The sequence below is a fragment of the Ovis canadensis genome, chromosome 2, assembly GCF_042477335.2.
Source record: "Ovis canadensis isolate MfBH-ARS-UI-01 breed Bighorn chromosome 2, ARS-UI_OviCan_v2, whole genome shotgun sequence".
NCBI classification, from domain to species: domain Eukaryota; kingdom Metazoa; phylum Chordata; class Mammalia; order Artiodactyla; family Bovidae; genus Ovis; species Ovis canadensis.
In genome coordinates this window covers 123,310,998-123,332,268 of record NC_091246.1, presented here as the reverse complement: position 1 = coordinate 123,332,268, position 21,271 = coordinate 123,310,998, and the positions used below count along the sequence as shown (strand labels likewise).

Here is a 21,271-nt window from a genome sequence, read left to right as displayed (position 1 = left end):
TCCAGGCTACAGTACTGGAGTGGGGGTGCCATTTCCTTCTCCAGGGGATCTTCCCGACCCAGGGATGGAACCCCAGGTCTCCCGCATTGTAGGTAGACGCTTTTACCATCTGAGCCACCAGAGAAGCCTTATAATTAGTTTTATTATAAAGGATTCAAATAAGGATCAACCAAATGAAGACACTTGGAAGATGAGGTAAGGTCTGGGAGGAAAGGCAGAGCTTCTGCACCCTTTGTGGAATCAAGGTACATCGCCATTGCAGCAAATCAGTGTGTTCACTGAGGAACACAGTAAGCTCCACTGAGCCTCAGTGTCCAGAGTTTTTAACTAAGGCTTCATTATTTGGGCACAACTGATTACAACATGGGGCATTACAACTAGGTCAGGTCTATTTCCAGGGTCCCCACCCATCTACCACGGGGCCTGCCCCAAATTCCAACCCTCTGTGTGGTAGGTCCTTTCTGGTGACCAGCCCCCATCCTCGTTATCCAGGGGTCTACCATGACTTGCCTCATTAGCAACACAAAGACACTCCTCGTACTCAGGAAATCCCAAGGGTCTTAAGAAGTGTACAGTGAGGAACCAAGGATGGAGGCCAGACAAACCACACCAGAGTTGGAAGGTTGAACTTTGAAGGGTCAAACCACTGTAACAGCTACAATTTTCCTTCACTCACCAAGAGCCAATTTTCACCCCGGTAGAGAATGCACCCTTGAAGACAATGAAGAGACAGCCCCCCAAAACCAGAATGGGATTTTATTGTGTAAAGTTTATAGAAGTATGACTAGTATTCTTCTGTACAAAGTGCACAACAAATGGTTTTAAATATAACTGAGAGAAATGCGAATCCTATGACATTCGATACAAGCTGCATCATTTACAGGTACACTAAAAAAGTTTTTAAAATATCATCTTTCTCCAAAGAGTCCATTGCGCATTTCTGAAGAGTAGCGACAGGGAACCTCCCAGGCAGTCACAAGGGCATCTTATTGCCCTCGATGCTGATTTTTACTGCGTGTGCAGATCTGCTTTTTTTCCTGATGTCTGTGAACTTTCTCATCTGTTTATCCAGTCGACTGATACCCTTCTTGGAGGTCCCCTGAAACTAAGAGTGGAGTAAAAATTAAAGAGCAAATTACTGAAACACATGTATTTAGTTTTGTCGTTCACCTTCTTTTCTCTGAAAGTCAGCAGACTGAAGAGTTCCCAGCTCTGGAATAACCAGAGCAAGCTTTGGTGACCTCAGGAACAACAGGGCAAGTACACACAGCAGTGTCAGAAATGCATATTAAGCTCTCTCAGAGAAGAATTTTGTTGTTATCTGTGCCGTATTTTAAAACTTTGCCTCAAGTCCACAGAAATTTGCTAGGAAGAGAAACGGGGGAGGAATGAAACTGCATTCCCCCTAATTCATCTGATTACATTCTGACTTTATGCTTTTCCCTTTCAAAGACCAAATATGGAGGTGACCTCTTAATATACACAAGTTCTAACAGTGCTGGCATAAAAAACTATGATCTTCTAAGGCAAGGAAAGTCATCGAGAAAAAACCCTAAGCGTAATGAATGAGATCAGAACTGCTAAGTGCTTGCTGGAGCTCTAGTTTCAGATTAGAAATAGTCAGGGTTGTATAACCCTGTGCAAATGATGCCCCTTGTCTGAACGACTTCCAAGACTGCTGGGAGAAGTGATCAGGTAATAATAACAAATACAAGCACACAATCAGGGCTCAAAATAAACATCAGCTACTACTACTATTACAACTACTTTGCAATCAGTTTGACACAAAAAGAAAAGTAAATTAAGTCTCCTGATCCAAGGGGCTTACTACTTCTTGCATTCTCTTTCTACTTGCCCTTTTATGGTTAAAGATTTGTTGTTAGGTAATTTCTTCTATATTTTGAAAAGATTGTTATGTCTCGAAAAAGAGTGGTTTTCAAGAAATTGACACCTTTAAGAAATGCTGAAAAGGTCTGCCATTTATGTTGGATCAGGGCAAACTCTTCTCGTTTGGTACAGTAATGCCAGCAATCCCAATCTTCATGAATGCTGAGTAGTTGAAAAGAGATGAGTTCTTTTAGTTCTTTTCCCCAGATGTTTACTACTCAATCACCTGTGAAGCTTAATCCAAAGAATGCTAGAATTAGGTAGAGACTAGGAGATACTTCAGGGCTGGTACGAGTGTGGTGAAGTTCTTTTGAGTTGGGGAACCCCTCGTAGGCTTATCTCACCTTTAGATTCAGCTTCTACCTCAGATATAAGCAAGGATCTCTAACAAATCATTCTTGAATAAGAGCTACATTGATATCGTCCTAGATTTTCTATGTACATCCCAATTACAAATATTATATTAACATCAACTTTAGTATTTGGCACTAGTACTGTGAGGGGGTGTAAAAATTCATTATCAGACGAGAAAGCGCTATCACCCTATGCAATACCCCAGATTTCTGGACAGTCCCAAGTAAGTATCTGACTTCCTTTCAGACAATGTGCCCCGATTTTTAGTATGTGCAGTCAGTGCACACTGGGAAGCCTTACCTGTTCAGATCTCTGCCAACTGCCCAACTCCCAGCAGCTCTACTCATCAGCCTGGACTTCTTATCCACTCCCAGCACCTTCTGTAACAATTTGAGCCCTCTAACCTCAGCAACTGGGACACGCCCAGGCTGCGCTGATCTACCCCTTGCTATAGATCATAAGACCCGTAGCTGGCAAATGCCTGGTTGCCCCAAGTCTGAAAACTCATGAAACTGAGTGCCTAGCATGTCAGATTCAGTAACTTCTCTCTTGATTGCTTAACCCTATGCCACCTAGGACAGTAAAGCTGTATACTGCACCACTGTACCAATGAAAATCAAAAGTAGCCTAAAAGATTAGCAAGATGGGTTTGCTTTAAAAAATATGGTACAATCATATTATAATACAATATTTAGTCACTGAAGAATGTTTACTCAAATGAATTTTTACCATGTTAAGTAAAACATAAACCTAACAAGATATAAAAGAATATGATCACAATTTTGCTTAAAAGTTAAAACTCTACCACCACAACAAAAGAAACCCCAAACCAGTAATAATATGTTTATGCACACATATATAAAGGATTAAAGAAATAACCCAGAATGTTAATATAAGGTGTGGTGGGATTATAAGTGACACTAAGTTTATTTGTGCTCTTAGTATTTAAAGATTTATATAAAAACATGCACTGCTTTGTCATTTTAATGTTATTTTAAAAGCATTCCATGGAATAAATTAGCATATAAACATACAATGTAGTGCAGGTTATTAAATTATTTAGAAGTGCAAAATCAGAAACCATAGTATAATGAACAAATTATTAATATATTTTACATGATAGACTTATGCAGCCATTACAAATAATAAATATATAAGGTGGTTTAATGAGAGGAAGTGATCAAAATTATATAAATATAATTTTAATTATATTAAAATATCAATAGGAAACAAGGCAAAATTTTTGTCAAATTGCTTTTGAGTGGTGAGTGATTTTTCTTTTTAAAATCTCAAAATTTTCTACAATTATAAGCAGGAAAAATTAAGTTTAAAACATTACTGAAAACACATTTAATACATCAAAATTGTTAACAGTGGTGCTTTACATGGAGGAAGAACAGAACTTTGGGGGAATGGGGTTTATTCTACAGTATATTTACTCATGTAATTTCAAAAATAAGAATTAGACTTAAAACAAAAAGAGTGTCATGTGAAAGCCATTAATTCACTGCAGTCTCCTCTGAGGAAGCATGTTCTCCAGTGACACGCACAGTGTCTGCAGTGTGGGAGCCGGGAGGGGACATGTGAAGGACCTTAACAGGGAGACAGTGCAGGGCAATCACTGCAGTGCAGCACGGGGCGTGCTGGCTTGGGGTCTAGTTGCTCAGTCGTGTCCGACTCTTGCGACCCCATGGACAGTAGCCCGCCAGGCTCCCCTGTCCATGGGATTCTCCAGGCAAGAACACTGGAGTGGGTTGCCACTTCCTTCTCCGGGGAATCTTCCCAACCCAGGAATAGAACCCAGGTTGCTTGCATTGCAGGCAGATCCTTTACCAACTTAGCTACGAGACCAGGTCCCAAAACGTGCCTTAATTATTATTTTTCGGACAGAGCTTATAAGTCAGGCAGGCCAAGATAAGTAACAGTCCATTTTGATCTTGGGAATGCTGGACAAAGGAGAACTCTGAACTTCCCTCTCGTCATGCTGGTCACGTCTCAGTCTAGCAGGAGGCTGGGCCACCTCTTCCCACATCCCCAACACCTACAGGGAAGGCGGGATCCAGACTGTCAAATTGCTGACAGGCACATGCCCTTCCAAAAGAGACTGGCCATTATGGCTTTTTATTACATTTTTCTCTGCCCTATTGTAGATCTTGATTTTCTAAAATAAGTGTGCTGGGGAAGAAAATATATTATGAAAGAGAAGAATAAAAGAAAGGAAGAGACAGTGAGAATAGTAAAGGTAAAGACAAACAGGGGTGGTGGGGAGGGGAAGGAGGGATATCAAGGGAAACAGAAACAGACAGAGGAGAAAAGGGAAGGAGGAGACTCCTGGTGGTCTTCTGGTTAGGACTTCAGGTTTTCACTGCCTGGGTTCAATTCCTGGTCAGAGAACTGAGATCCCACAAGCCACAAGGTGTGACCAAGAAGAGGAGTAGTGGGGAGGAAAAAGGGAAGGAAGCAGAGATGAAGGAATTCCTAGCACTGAACCAGTGTTCTAGCCTTTATTTATTCTCAATGACTAAGACTGTGTGCTTGGACTTGATAGTAGCTTGACAGCAAAGTGAACCGGCAGGAAAGTGAGTGTGTCTGTGGAAACAGCTGCCCAAGTAGGGCTAACAGAGGAGGCACAAAAGACAGGCAACACACTTGACTCTCAACCGTTCACTGCAGCAAAGTGCTCCTGCTGACCTGGGAGCACAGTGGGTCAGTGGGTCTGGCTTTGTGAATGTTCCAAAGTTGTCTTCATTTCAGGCCATGGACCAAATGTATATTGATTAAATTTATCTCCTAAATATTCAGTGTCAGGATTTATGCAATGAGCCCTCAAAGGCAGGTTACTGAGCCACTGACAACAGGAAGCCACTTCCCTTCCACCAAGATGTTACTAACCAGCTTATATGCCTCTAAGGCAGACCAACCACTATGATTCTGGGCCCTGACAAAAACCTTTTTAATAAAAAGGGTACCAGGCAGAAAGACCAAAATATCTATCAGTGAGGTAATTATGTACTGGGGTACTGATAGAGGAAGGGAGCCTCGTGTCAATTTCTAAATATTCAAGATGACCAGAATGTCACCAGGTGCCTGTCACAGTCATTATGTCAGGACTACAAGGGGTTCTGGCCTTTTCTGGTTAGGAAAGCACACACACACACTTGGTTCCACTCTAGCTGCTCAAGCCCATGCACAGAGCATGCTTCCTCGGGATACCTCCCAGATAACGCTCTGGCAGGGCCAGGCTACAGGGGCATCCTGTTGCCTTCGATGCTGAACTTGACAGCACGGTGCACTCGGCTGAGCCGCTTCTGCTCTGCAAATCTCCTCTTATGCTTTTCCAATCGGCTTAGGCCCTTTTTAAGTATACCAGGCTAGAAAGAGCAGTTTGAATGGAGAATAAAAAAAGATTACTGAGCAGCAATGAGGACCAGCGAGTAGTATTTACAGGGATGGCGACAGTGTCTCCCCTCACCACCTCCTAGCAGGCTGACTGACAGCACCTCAACAGGAAGGGAGGGGTAGGCTGCAAAGCAAGTGAGTTCTGTTTCTCAGGGTTCTAGAAAATAGAAGACTACACCAAAACACTCTACCTTCAAGCTTCAGTTGAAACAAAAGGAGTTAACATGAAGAGACTTCCCAACTGATAATGCTTCTTTAAGTCTGAAGTAATGCTCACCGGTAATAATGGTCAGAAATATTACCAAACCAGTAATAATAATAACCAGATAAACTGGGTAGATAAAGAGAAAATAGCTCCCTTCAAATCAGATAAACCTTAACAGCTGCTTAAGGGTTCTCAAACATGAAGTAAAAGACAGACAGTAATCTGCGTTTCAGATCCACCTTGCTGTCCCTGGACTGATGACTTACCCTGGATGATTCCATTTCCACATTCCACTTGGGCCTGACAACATAATCCTTGTTCGAGGGCATGGGGACCCTTGCCCGGGCGCAGAATCCAGGATCTCCAGGTCTAAGAGCCCTGAGAGCGGGAAGAAGAGCACGCTGCTTATGCAGCCAGCCTTGGCTGGGCCCATGCACTCACCTGCACATCTGTGTCAGACCTCCTCTGCCCTCCCGATGCCACCCCACCCATGCCCTGCTGTCTCAGATGGCTTCATCACCACTCGCACTGCTCTATCAACTGCAACTTTCCCCACAAAGCCAGCCTCCTCTGCAGGACTCCTTATCCCCTCTTCTCAGCTTCAGATGGAACCGTGCCTCTCTCCTTTCTAAGGCTGGCTCCTCCATGAGGACTCTGAATCTCAATTTCTCTGGTCTAATGGAGTCGCTTGTGTTCACTTGTGAGATGAGAAGTCAGGCAGGTAAAATGACCTCCCAAACTGAGTATGCCCATAAAGCGGTTTACATGGTTGTGCATATGCAACTCATACAGTAATCTTTTGGTCTGTTTCCTGTTTTGTAAAAAAAAAACAAAAAAAACTTGAGATACAGATTCACATGCAATTTTAAGAATTAATACAGAGAGATCCAGAGTCTCTCAAAAAGCAACATGCAAATCACTGCAGCACACTACCACACGCAGGATATTGATGCTGTCACTCATCAGTTTCTGTTTTCATTTTCCCCAGTTTTGCTCGCGCTCATCAATCTCTGTGCATGTGTTTCTTCGTAAGAAACCACCACACTATCTTCCAGAGTGGCTGTACCATTTCACCTGCAGCAGTGGATGAGTGATCCAGTTTCTCTGCATCCTTGCCAGCATTTAATGGTGTCACATACAGTAACTTTCACATACAAACTGAAGAACCACCATGCTAAAGTAAGACTGCCATCCTTCAAAAGTAAAGTCTATTCAGTGTCTGGGAATTTGAGTCACTCAACTTTTAGGTACCTATCTCCACTGGTATATGGAGACTGGGTATGTGTGGATGTTGGGGTGGGGGGTGGAAGAGAAGGCCAGAAGATTCTAAACTGCTTCTCTTCCCTTGTACGGTTTGCTCTATTCTTGAATATCAAGCTTCTAGAACTTTCATGTATGTGAACAGATCAACTGACTAGAAAATTTCCCACAGCTCTTACTTTCCCCCTGAAGCCACTGGCAGCAAACCTGTCCACAAGGAAATGACACGTGCTCCCTCCAACTCATTTCCCGTTTTCCTTTTGAGATGTGGGTGCTGCCTGATGGCCAGCATTCACTGCACAGCCCCTCTGAAGTCTGCTCTCCACCACAGCCCCCTCCAGGGCAGCCTTGTCCTTCTCTAGGTTCTCCTCCAATGTGTAGGATCACAGCTCCTCACTGGCCTTCGGTGGCTACACCCCTTTTCAAAGCATTCAGTTTATTTTTTAATGCATTTATTGGGTTTTTTTGTTTTGTTGTATTGTGCAGCTTGCGAGATCTTAGTTCCTCAACCAGGGACTGAACCTGGGCCACTGCGGTGAAAGCACCCAGTCCTAACCATTATACTCTGTTAATTTCATGATTCAACAATCTTTTCTAGGGAGATAACTATCAATGTCTCTAGCTGAAACTCCAGCTCTAGACCAAGGATATTTACAGGACTATCTCATTCACCTTCTATTTAATATGTTCAAGAAAAAACTCACCTATGACTTCACATCAACTTTTCTCCATGCTAGTGAAAGGTAACACCCTCATCTCAGTTAGTTAAGTTTAAAATTCTGGTTGGTATCTTCAACTCTAGCCAGCTCTTTGCCCACCAAGTCACCAACTCCTGGCAGTTTTGCACCTGCAAATTCTCAACTTTCTGCTTCTCCATTACAGTTTCAGTTGATCTGTATCACGACCTTCAGCTCTTCTGCCCTGCAACCCATCCCACAGCATGCCACCAGCAGTGCATTCCAAGTCAAATTTAATTTCACATCCATGCTCAAATAACTTTCTCTCCCAGCATCGGGGTCTTTTCAAATGAGTCAGTCCTTCGCATCAGGTGGCCAAAGTATTGGAGTTTCAGCTTCAGCATCAGGCCTTTCAATGAACACCCAGGACTGATCTCCTTTAGGATTGACTGGTTGGATCTTCCTGCAGTGCCAAGGACTCTAAAAAGTCTTCTCCAACACCACAGTTCAAAAGCGTCAATTCTTTGGTGCTCACCTTTCTTTAGAGTCCAACTCTCACATCCATTCATGACTACTAGAAAAACCATGGATTTTTAGAGGGACCTTTGTTGGCAAAGTAATGTCTCTGTTTTTTAATATGCTGTCTAGGTTGGTCACAGCTTTTCTTCCAAGGAGAAAGTGTCTTTTAATTTCATGGCTGCAGTCACCATCTGCAGTGATTTTGGAGCCTAAGAAAATAAAGTCTCTCCCTGTTTCCATGGTGTCCCCATCTGTTTGCCATGAAGTGATGGGACCAGATGCCATGATCTTCATTTTCTGAATGTTGAGCTTTAAGCCAACTTTTTCACTCTCCTCTTTCACTTTCATCAAGAGGCTCTGTAGTTCTTCACTTTCTGCCATAAGGGTGGTGTCATCTGCGTATCTGAGGTTAATGATACTTCTCCCAGTGATCTTGATTCCAGCTTGTGCTTCATCCAGCCCAGCATTTCACATGATGTACTCTGCATATAAGTTAAATGAGCAGGGTGACAATATATAGCCTTGATGTACTCCTTTCCCTATTTGGAACCAGTCTGTTGTTCCATGTCCAGTTCTAACTGTTGTTTCCTGACCTGCATACAGATTTCTCAGAAGGCAGGTCAGGTGGTCTGGTATTCTCATCTCTTGAACAATTTTCCAGTTTGGTGTGACCCACACAATCAAAGGCTTTGGCATAGTCAATGAAGCAGAAGTAGGTGTTTTTCTGGAACTCTCTTGCTTTTTCCATGATCCAGTGGATGTTGGCAATTTGATCTCTGGTTCCTCTGCCTTTTCTAAATCCAGCTTGAACATCTGGAAGTTCACAGTTCACCTACTGTTGAAGCCTGGCTTGAAAAATTTTGAGCATTACTTTGCTAGTATGTGAGATGAGTGCAATTGTGTAGTAGTCTGAACACTCTTTAGCATCTTCTTTGGGACTGGAATGAAAATTGACCTTTTCCAGTCCTGTGGCCACTGCTGAGTTTTCTAAACTTGCTGGCATATTGAATATAGCACTTTCATAGATACGTCTTTTAGGATTTGAAATAGCTCAACTGGAATTCCATCACCTCCACTAGCTTTGTTCATAGTGATGCTTCCTAAGGCCCACTTGACTTCACATTCCAGGATGTCTGGCTCTAGGTGAGTGATCACACCATCGTGATTATCTGGGTCATGAAGATCTTTTTTGTATAGTTCTTCTGTGCATTCCTGCCACTTCTTCTTAATATCTTCTGCTTCTGTTAGGTCCATACCATTTCTGTCCTTTATTGTGCCCATCTTTGTATGAAAGGTTCCCTTAATATCTCTAATTTTCTCTAGTCTTCCCCATTCTATTATTTTCCTCTATTTCTCTGCATTGATCACTGAGGAAAGGTTTCTTATCTCTCCTTGCTATTCTCTGGAACTCTGCATTCAAATGGGTATATCTTTCCTTTTTTCCTTTGCCTTTAGTTTCTCTTCTCTGATCAGCTATTTGTAAGGCCTCCTCAGACAACCATTTTGCCTTTCTTTTTCTTGGGACGGTCTTGATCACTGCCTCCTGTACAATGTCAGAAACCTCTGTCCATAGTTCTGCATCTATCAGATCTAATCCCTTGAATCTATCTGTCACTTCCACTGTATAATCATAAGGGATTTGATTTAGGTCACACCTGAATGATCTAGTGGTTTTCCCTACTTTCTTCAATTTAAGTCTGAATTTGGCAATAAGGAGTTCATGATCTGAGCCACAGTGGCTCCCATATTGTTTCTGCTGACTGCACAGAGCTTCGCCATCTTCGGCTGCAAAGAATACAATCAATCTGATTTCGGCTACTAGCCATCCCTAAAATAGGCCTTGAATGCTTACCCTACATCTTTGCTTAAGCTCTCCCCTTTGCCTCTGATCCCTCTAAAGACTTTGAGAGAATGGACTACTTTTAATATGATTCTGCATTTCTGGAGCCTAACACAATTTATTATATACCAAGTGGCAACAAAATCTTTACTCAAACTATTTTTCAATCTTCTTGCGGCCTCCAGAGCACCAATACAGTGTGGCTATTCAATAAATGCTACACTAAAAATCATCCCCCACCACTCTGAACCATCATTTCATTTGCTATTTTTCTTAAAGCAGCAAGAAGAACATTCACAATATCGTGTTAAGAAGAAAATCAATACAAAAAAATCTTACTTTTCTTCTCCTGTCAGCACCTTTTCCAGATCTCTTCGGGGTGTCTGACCACCAGTGCTGGGAGAAAAGCAATTGATGAGATATTAGGACTGTTAGAACTTTACAATTAAGGGGAAAAGAGCAAAGTGAAATATCAAACTCAGATCACAATTAGGTCCTTTATATTCAATCAGAGAAAATAATTCCTAATCTCATAAAAGTGCTATTTATTTCAGTTATCATTTGCACATCAGATTTCACTCACCTGTAATGACCCTGCTCGATGCAACTGTATTCAGTTTATGGATACAAATTTAACCAGTAATATCCAACCCCCCCACCCCGCCCCGCCCCGCTAAGAATCTGGAAATGGGACAAAGAAAGTTGTTCCTGTGAGTGGCTGCAACAACAGAAGCAACCTCCAAAACGAAGGCAGAGGCCAAATGCAACCAGGAAAGCCTGGGAGGGGAGCAGGTGATAAGCTTCATCGGACACTGCCGTTGCTAAGTTGCTTCAGTCGTGTCCGACTCTGTGCGACCCCATAGACGGCAGCCTACCAGGCTCCTCCATCCATGGGATTTTCCAGGCAAGAATACTGGAGTAGGGTGCCATTACCTTCTCCAATTAGTTCACTAGTTTAGTATGCAATAAAATAACAGAGGCTTTGAATAAGCCCAGACTAGTGTCTAGTCACTAGACACTACCCACATTTAAACTTAAATAGTATTATGAACTACAAGAGATAGCAAGTGGAAAGACAAACTCCTACATCTTATGGGTTTCTTAATCATCTTTATTTACCAAACAACAACAACAACAACAAAAACCCTGAGTTATCAGAGCATTAGTATTTGCTTCACTTACTCATACCTGTTCCCTCATACCTGTTCATTCTTCGCCTTTGGGGCATCTGTTCTAGGTCTCTCTGCTCCCTTTCTTCTCTTGTCATTCCCTTGTAGTTTGAGGTAAGACCAAATATAGGCCGAGACCATTCATCTACAACAAAGGGAAATTAATTGTTTAGTCAACAGAGTGGCATTCTTGAAATAATCACACCCTATGGGAATGTCACAGTCTAGGCATTCAGAATATTCTCTCCTTAAAGACACCATTATTTCAGAACCATTTATAGGATAAATGTCTACTTAAGTCTTCTGCCCATTTTCTGATTTTTTTTGTTTTTAACACTGAGTAGTATGAACTGTTTGTATATTCTGGATATTAAGCCTTGTTGATCACATTGCTTACAAATACTGAAAACAGAAAATCTTGAAATTCTCTGTGTTCTTACTCTAACCAAAAACAAGCTCCTTTACTACTTAGTTGTCAAAGTGGTTTAAATCTTTAAAAATTACCTTTCGATAGTGCAGACGTCAGGCCTGTATTCACCTAGTCTAAGAAAGCTGTTAACGCAAGTGCACACACGACGACGCTCTCCGTGCACGCTGTTTAGCCAGCAAAAGGCCAGAGGTGCCACTCGATGCTTTGCGCTTACTGCTGCACTCTACGTGCTTCCCCGGTGGCTCAGAGGGCAAGGGACCCGCCTGCAATGCCGGAGACCTAGGCTCCATCCCTGGGTCAGGAAGGCCCCCTGGAGGAGGGAATGGCTACCCGCTCCACATGCTCGCAGTCTCCAGTCTTTTTGGCACCAGGGGTCAGCTTTGTGAAAGACAATTTCTCCATGGACATGCAGTGCTCAGGTGGTAATGCAAGTGATGGGGAGCAGCTGTCAACACAAATGAAGCTGTGTTTGCTCGCCAGGTGCTCACCTCCTGCTGTCTGATCTGGTTCCCCTGGTACACACTATCAAAGCAATAAAGGACCTTTACAGACACAACACAGGTGTCATCAGACTAAGAAGGAAGCAAGGCGTCTCGGGGGTCTCTATCTCTTTAAACACTGACATGCCTTCCCTATCTCTGGGTTCCGAATCGCTTGTAGTACACCATGGGTATCAGTAGGAACAGCCCGCTTCCCTCTGCCTAGGGCAAGAAGAAGGTTGGAAACCACTGCATCAAAGCATCAAAGGCTTATTATTTAATAGGCAGTAAACTGCAGGTTAGTAACAAGATGTAATACTCCTCTCGTTTATTTAAAAAATTAAATTTCTTCTAAAAGTTTTTGATAATCTTAAAATAGCAATAGGCAAATAACTACTGTATTCAGATGTAAAGTCAAAGTGAAAGTGAAGTCGCTCAGTCCTGTCCAACTCTTTGTGACCCCATGGACTGTAGCCCACCAGGCTCCTCCATCCACGGAATTTTTCAGGCAAGAGTACTGGAGTGGATTGCCATTTCCTTTTCCAATTCAGATATAAAAGTAGTTACTACTTCAATCTAGTCTTAAAGTTTAAAAATCTTTCCAACACAAAACACGGGAAGAATTAAGGAGGGGGATGAAGATACACATGGTGTTCAATACAGCAACTGATTGGATGAATTTCAGTTAAGACTTCTCAGGATTTCTCTGGTATCATTAAGTAACAACACACAAAAGGCTTTGGAGATCGTTATAAAAAAGTAACAACAATAGCAGCAGCAGCTAACATTTCTTGAGGATTTACTGTATTCTAGGCACCATGCTTTATATGTATCTTGTTTAATCTTTACGGCAACCTAAGTTAAACACACAGTTCTCTGTTTTACAGAGGAGGAAATGTGATTTAGAGCTTAAATCACTAGCCCAAGGATATGCAGTAAGGCAGGTGGTAAACGGGAACCCAGGTAGGACTGACTCTAGGGCCTAATTCTAATCTCCCTCTCTCTACATGTTTTTGATCCATAATTAGAAAACACATAATTTTATTTGTTATACACTGGGACAGCATCCTTAAATATACTGAGAAGCATTTTAAGTCTAAGGACAAGAAGCTTGGTATCTCTAAGAAGATATCAAAAATTTTTCTACTTCGTTTCATAGACTCATTTTAAAAGAATTCTAGTGAAAATATAGTTAGTTTATATGTATATACATGTCTCTCTACAAACATGAACACAAGAAACAAAAAGCAAAATGTACATACTGATTAATTTCCCTGCCATGTCCTTGTTAGACCGTGATTCCTTGGGGTGTTTATAGAGATACATCACTGCTCGTCCAATCCCACTATGCTTCAGGGTCTCCTGGCTCACACTAGGTAGCTGGGGAACATAAACACATACACACATATTAATCATTAAGAAGCTGGGAGTCCTGTCAATCTACTCTAGCGGGCCTGCAACACCTGGTTCATTCACAACAGAACAAACGACAAAAAAGTTCTATTTTCAGTATCTATAGCCATTGAACACAAAGATACTGTGTTCCCGTAAGGAGTTCAGAGGTCAGTACTACCACTGAGTTGAAGTAAAACTTAACAGTGTGAGGAAGTGTAAACTAAGCACCTCAGAGGTTGGCAGTTTAACAAATCAAGGGTCCTCTCAGGTCTTTGAACCAAACAGACCTACGTCTGGACCCACAGCCACTTGCTAGTTTTGTGACCTTGGACAAGTCATTTAACTTCTCTGAGTCTTAATTTCCTCATCTGTAAAATGGAGATAATACACCTATCCTGCAGGTTTGCTGTGAGGAATAAATGAACCTATACGTTTAAAAAACACCTAGCACATAGCAGGTTCCTCAGGATTCCTTCAGAAGTTAAGCAGCTTGCCCAAGGTGTCACAGCCACATAAGGTGGCCCAGACCAAGATTTAAAGGCACATCTGAGGCTGAAGTTGTTGCTCTTTCTACGTCAAGTGCCTCCCTAAAACACGCCCACTACCATACTACTCTTCTCAGATAAACCAGAGAATCTAAAAGATCTACCGCAAGATCTTTTTTCTTCAATACCACAGTCACAAGAAGTTTTAAAAGGCCTTCCTTTTAAGTTCATTTTACTTGGTATGCTCCTAATAAACATACCGAATACAACTCTTCTGATAGGCTATGGCAGACAATGCAAAAATACACAGTAAAATGCAGAGGTTATGATAATACAAGCCATGTCAAATAATTAATCCAGAGCAAACAAGTCAGATTATCTGCCTCTCACCTCTTGCAGAATCCTCAGCAGCTCTTCTCGAATCTTCAGTGCTGGCAAGCTCCTATCTGGTAGAGGGGAGAGCCATTCTTTGATGGCGGACATCACACCACTGTCAATAAATGTTTCTTTAAGGTCCTGCCTAAAACAATAACAATAATGGAAAAGGTCAAGGCTATGAACGCTGGTTCTACTGTAGCTTCCTTTGATTTTCTTATATATTTAGTGATGCTTCAAAAAACTGCTTAAAAAATTACGCATTTTTTTTACTGAGCACGTGTTCATAGATTTCAACAGCTCTATGAAATTTAGTTCCTGTTTTCAAGAAACAGACATGATATGCAAAGAAAGATGGTTTGTTAATGGTAACCCACCACCGCCCCCAAAACACACCAACTTACACGAGGGTAGGCTAATGTTGGTATGAGTGGTGCAGACAGCAAGCATAATGAGCTTCAACTATCACACCTAAAAAACTTATGTTGAACCTAGGAGAACAGTGATCCTCAAACTGTTTCAAGTAATAGAGAACCCAGAATTATGCTATTCTTTGCAGGCAGGAATACCACCACTCTCCCAGCAGAAAAAAAATCACAACGAAATACTGATTACTATTCAAATTCCATTTTATGTACCAGATCAATTATGTTAACAGAGAACATGGTATTATATATATGAAGTCTGGCACAGATAATTTTTTCTGTTGGCACAGAGGTAGCAATTTTCTAGTATAAAGTCCTAGACCATGTGTTTGGCTCATTGGTATACTAATACAAAGATAAAATTCATGACATAACAGGTCGCAGGAGTCTTGTTCAATACATCCTCCAAGTAGTCTTCCAGGATTTGCTCTGCTCTCAATCATACTGGGAAAAGAGACCCAATTTATAGCGTATAAAGAACAAAATTAGTAGTTTCCAAGTTTTCTTTCATTAACATCAGCTTGCTATTTGTTCCGTTTTTATCAGGCATAAAAGTTTAAGAAAAATCTATGAGAACGTAATAATTGAGGAAATTCTATTCATTACTATTTTTCTGTAAACTGATAGAAGGCGATCATTCTTTAATGTCTCTAGAACACCAATACATAGCTTGAATATCATTCCATTAAAAGGAAAGCACTTTTTAAAGAAAACAGAACACTTACTTCTTAAGGTGCATGACCACAGTAGGTAATAATGTTAATTTTTTCAGTGCTGGTTTTTTTTGATTATTCAACTGTCTGTCTTCCTATAGGAAGAAAAAGATTTTTCTAAAAAAAAGTAAAAAGAAAGCAATGGCCTTTTTTTAAACTTTTTTTAAAAATTTATTTTTAATTGGAGGAAAACTACTTCACAACACTGTGCTGGTTTCTGCCATATATGAACACCAATCAGCCACAGACGCGCGGCCCCTCCCTCCTCCCACCCCACCCTGTCTCCCCAGGCTGTCACACAGCACTGGGTTTGAGCCCCCTGAGCAACACGGCAGATTCCTACTGGCTGCCTCATCTTGCACATGGTGATGCCTATGTTTTAATGCTGCTCTCTCGATTTGTCCCACCCTCTCCTTCCCTCCATGCCCCATGAGCCCGTGCTCTGTCTCAGCTGCTGCCCTGCAGATAGATTCATCAGTACCATCTTTCTAGATCCCATATGTATGTGTTAATATACCATATTTGTCAGAGAACAATCACTAATAGCAAATTATTAACACTATAATTCTAAGCTTTAAATATAACAAACTGGCAATTTCTCTGAGACACTAGAGGTTTTCCTACAAGAAAGAACTACATACAATATAGGCATTTTGTAGCACCAAACCCCACAAAATTGTTAGAATGATTAGTTTTAACAACTACAAATTGAGAGTAACAATTTTAATTTAAAATACTGGCACAAATGTCAGGTTTTCAGAGTTCATTCAATGTAGAATTATACATGGAAAAATTTAGTTTATCATCAAGAATAATATTCTAGCTATGCGGTTTGTAACAAGAAGAATATGTTATTAAAAACTTTTAGTCTTTGATATTTGGGTATTTTTTTTCCTACTTTTTTTTTTTGGTCGTACTGCAAGGTTCGCAGGAATCTTAAGTTTCCAGAACAGGGATTGAAACCCAGGCCCTTGGCAACAAAATCTTGGTGTCTTAACCACTGGACCACCAAGGAATTTCCTCTGCTTTTTTAATTGTAGAAAATTTAAATTCTACAAACACAGAAAACAAAAAGACACACTCCTGACACACACATTTCAACAATTACACACACATGGCCAATCCTGCTTACTGATCTCTCTAGCTGCTTTCCCCTTCACCCTTGAATTATTCTGGAACAAATCCTATACACATAGCAAAATACCTCAGCAAGTGCCTCTAAAAGAGCAGGACTTGTTTTTAATCATTGTATTTGGCCAATTTTTACATTTGAGCACAATTTTAAAATGCAATGAATTAAATGTAATCTCTTAATCAGAGGCAAAAGCATGACACATGAGTTTAAAACCTATTAGGCATAAGTTTATAATTTTTTTGCATGTGAAGAAACATCACTTTGTGGTAAACTAGCCAAACCTGAGAGCAAAATCATTCCTCCATAAAAACAGCAAACCAGGGACCTCCCTGGCAGTCCAGATATTAACATGCCATACTCCCAATGCAGAGGGTGCCAGCTGTGAACCCTGATTGAGGAATTACATACTGTGTGGCCAAATGAATAAAATAGCAAAATATTATGAAAAAGGCAGACCAATTCAGCTAAAAAGGCTCATTTTACTAAATATTCAAGTCTTCATTTTTTCCCCCTAAAACATACTACTAAAAATTTCCGTGTTTAACATTTAGAACATTAAATACTTACCATAAAAAAAAATAAAGTATCTTTAATGTAAATTAAGCAAGAATTAAGCTTTTTTTTTTTTTTTTTTAAAAAGGCAGGAATTCCCTGGTGGTCAAGTGGCTTGGACTTGGTGCTTTCACTGCCAAGGACATGAGTCCAATCTCTGGTTGGGAACTCAGATCCTGCAAGCCACAAGGTGTGGCCAGAAAACAAAACAGGCTATATAATCATTTACGGGAGAGAAAGAAGGACGAAGCCGGAAGTGACCCACCTCAGCAGCTTCGTTCATCTTGACAATCATGGCACTCACGACGTCGTCAGCGTCGCTAATAAAAGTGCCACCGTCACGGTTGCGTCTGCGCTTGCCACTCATGCTCTTTTTCCGCTGTAACATCATCTCAAAGTCTGACAGAAAGTCCATGCTAAGCAGTAACACAAAAGCAAGGAAAATATAAATTCTCTTTTAAATACACACCTTCTTTTATGAGTTAAGAACCACCAATTTTTAAAGTTCTAACTCAATTAAGTGCTACTTTTTTAAGTACAAGTACTTTTAAAATTGTTTTTAACAGAACACAATAAGTGATCATAAATTTTATGCTCAATTTCTCTACTATCCCAACTGTTACACATAAAACACATTTCAAGTTTTACCTGTCACTCCATGGTTCAGTTTTAACTGCACTGCCTTTTGCGGGGAGGGAAAGCGTGGTGTTCAATCATCTAAACACTTCTGTCTTATATAGGAATAACTAGGGAAAAAACTGCTGTTTCTTAGTAACTCAAAACATAGTATGACTGAGATAAAGATGGAAATGTACAAATCTGCTGCTGCTAAGTCGCTTCAGTCGTGTCCAACTCTGTGCGACCCCACAGACGGGGGCCCACCAGGCTCCCCCGTCCCTGGGATTCTCCAAGCAAGAACACTGGAGTGGGTTGCCATTTCCTTCTCCAATGGATGAAAGTGAAAAGTGAAAGTGAAGTCGCTCAGTCGTGTCTGACTCTTCACGACCCCACAGATCGCAGCCTACCAGGCTCCTCCGTCCATGGGACTTTCCAGGCAAGAGTACTGGAGTGGGGTGCCATTGCCTTCTCCGACAGATCTGCTATGAAGAGCCTCAAAAAGTCATTCTAAGAGTTCACCTGAATCTTTACACTTAAGAAGGGAGCAAATATGCTCTACCAAGTAAGTAAGATGATATGGTTTATATAATTTAATTTCCAAAGGGACTGGAAACTCTCTCAGCTTAATTCTTGCATGTCACTAGGAATTAAGAAGGAAACTACTATTTACAGTATCATCTTTATAACCCTAACAGTAACTAATAAATCTATGTTTGGCACCTTTCAAGACACCAGATTTTTCTGTACAGATTCCTATCATCTCAACAAAAGTATGTGAACTACAATCAAGCAGTATTCTGTATCTAAAACCTTCCCCTCCGGGACTCCTAAATCAGCTTTCTCTTTCTCAATAAACTTTTATTGGGCTACTTTTTAGACAGAAAAGTAAGTTGAGATGTGAATTTAAAAAGCCGGACAACCAAATAGCGCCACAAAGATAGCTAAGCACAGGGCAAATGAAAGAAAAATAACAAGTGCAAATAATTTTAAGATAGCAACTGTATATAGAGAAGTATATGGGAGAACAAAAATGGAAGATTCTTTCCTACACTTAATCAGGAACCAAAATTAGAAAAACAAAGTTTGTTAGTCTTCATCTCATTTTAAAGTTCTCTTTTAACAAAGTCCATAAAAAAAAATAAAACAAACTTACTGTTTTCCTCTCTTTATGTTATCATCAGAATCTGAATCTTCGGCTTCTTTTACCTGTGTTTCACTTTTTTCTTCTTCCAAATCTTCTTGGTTAAAACCCTAAATGCAGGGTAAGTCAGTCAGTTATCACAACCTCATTACAGACTCTTCCGTGGAACTGCTTGCTCTTGGATACCAAAAGATATATAGCGAAAAAGCTCCCTTCCCCTCTAGCCATCAGTGTTCCTGGGTTTGTTTCCTTCCAGACACACTCATGCGCACAGAAGCACTCTTACTCACTGCAGTCTCTCGCTATACACACTGAGGATGGCATACTGTTCTGCACATTTCACATCTAACAGAAGAATCTGGAGTCAAACTGATATTGGTACAAACTACCTTTGTTTTTAAGGTTTTGTTTGATTTCATCAAACAATTGCAGCCATAATGTAAATATTTCCCTATTGACATTTAGATATGTGTAGTTGAAATCTTGAGAAATATCTGCAAACTGTCTGCAAACTGGTTATACCATTAACTCTCCTTTCAGCAAAGCACAAGTGAACCCGTTTCCTCACCTTCTCAGGACTACAGCAGGTTATCAAGCATTGACATTAGCAATCTCTGCACTGAGAAAAACAAAAGACATCTCTGTAGTTTTCTCTGCATCCACTTATTATGAGTAAGGCTGGGCATTTTCCAGGTTTCAAAGCTATCTGTTATTATTTCTCTGTGAACTCTCAATATCCAGTGGCCATTTTCCCACTGGATCTTTGTCTTACTGGTACAGAAAATCTCTTTAAAATGAAATCAGCCCTTGTTACGTGACAGAACAGCACAATCCTCACACCTGTACAGTTTTGCAAATACAGTCTGATTTTGTTTATGGTCATGTTTTCCAGGCACAATTTTTTAACTTAAATGGCCAGTATTTTCTTCATAGCTTGTAACTTTCATATTATACTTAGAAAGGCCTTCCCAATGCTTTCCCTAGGATGCTGTTTTTCTCACTGAACTGAACGTATCAGCTGATGTCCATTCTCCACGCTAGAACAATATATCTTGTCCTTGTAAATGTGGCTTAAAGTTGAGTATAAGGCCCATGAGGGCAATGTCCAAACAATCTCTGGCACTCATTGAGTGAATTCTTTTCTATTTTCTTTGGATTTGCTATTTTTCTACCATCTTGAACTATACTCTAAATTCATCTACTTTCATTCTCTCTTGCTTTAGTAATGAAAGTACTGACTTCTTTCTCAACATAAGAACTGTTTAACAAGTTTTAATTTTCTCTGGATGGCAAGGGTGTTTTATTTGCTAATTTTGTTTCCGACTTTTAATTTCACTGCATTCAGAAAATGCTGTCTATAGTTTCTATGTTTGGCAGAGGTTTAAATTTTATTTGGAAATGCAAAGAACCAGGAAAAGTCAAGGCAATCTTTGAGAAAAACAAACTTAAAGGACATAAAAAACCAAATATCCAGAGTTATGCATTAACAGTACAAGGATAGACCAATAGAACAGAAAAGATAATTCAGAAAAAGACTAGAAGATATATATACACACTTGATTTATGACAAAGATGTCACTACAGAGTAGTGGAAAAGAATAATCTGGGTCAACCAGGGGGTGGGGGGCAGAAATCTTGCCTATCTCATACATATTGAACTTGTTTTTTATTCACCGAGTCACGTCTGACTCTTGCAACTCCACGGACTGCAGCCCACAAGGCTCCTCTGCCCATGGGATTTTTTCCAGGCAAAAATACTGGAGTGGGTTGCCCGTTCCTTCTTCAGGGGATCTTCCCGAACCAGGGATCTAACTTGTGTCTCCTGCATCGGCAGGCAGATACTTTACCACTGAGCCACCGGGAAAGCCCACATACTGCACATAGAAACTCATTCTAGACAGACATTATAAATTAAATGAAAAGATACGCAGGATTCTAAAGAATTACTCACAAGAATGTTTTTATAACCCTGGGAATAGGCAAAATTTTCCTACAATTCGAAACACTTTCAACATAAAGCAAAAGATTGGTAAAGTGGATTTACACTAAAAAGCTTTTGCTCATTAAAGACTCCATTAAGAAAGTGAAAAGGCAAACCACTGAATAGAAGATATTTTTATCTTTTATAATCTCCAAAGGGTTTCTGTATCTGGATTATATAGAAAGAGAAACTTCTCGGACTTCCCTGGTGGTACAGCAGACAGGCATCCGCC

At 40.6% G+C, this 21,271-nt stretch overlaps 1 protein-coding gene across 4 annotated transcripts in view; it reads right to left on the bottom strand.

Annotated features, from left to right (window-relative positions):
* Window positions 1–737: 737 nt before the first annotated feature.
* Window positions 738–21,271, bottom strand: part of IWS1 (interacts with SUPT6H, CTD assembly factor 1) — a 48,529-nt gene continuing 27,995 nt past the window's right edge. For 2 of the 4 annotated variants that reach the window (XM_069576883.1, XM_069576884.1), the window contains exons 6-14: window positions 19,071–19,168; window positions 17,565–17,715; window positions 15,625–15,707; window positions 14,490–14,619; window positions 13,482–13,599; window positions 11,344–11,455; window positions 10,481–10,537; window positions 6,112–6,223; window positions 738–1,105 (exon numbers count right to left, since the gene is read on the bottom strand). In XM_069576883.1, coding sequence (XP_069432984.1) covers window positions 974–1,105; window positions 6,112–6,223; window positions 10,481–10,537; window positions 11,344–11,455; window positions 13,482–13,599; window positions 14,490–14,619; window positions 15,625–15,707; window positions 17,565–17,715; window positions 19,071–19,168 — 993 coding nt within the window. In that variant the 3' untranslated portion in view covers window positions 738–973. Of the gene's footprint in view, window positions 1,106–5,454; window positions 5,613–6,111; window positions 6,224–10,480; window positions 10,538–11,329; window positions 11,456–13,481; window positions 13,600–14,489; window positions 14,620–15,624; window positions 15,708–17,564; window positions 17,716–19,070; window positions 19,169–21,271 lie in introns of all 4 variants that reach the window. The other 2 variants (XM_069576886.1, XR_011254453.1) reach the window with 2 other exon arrangements.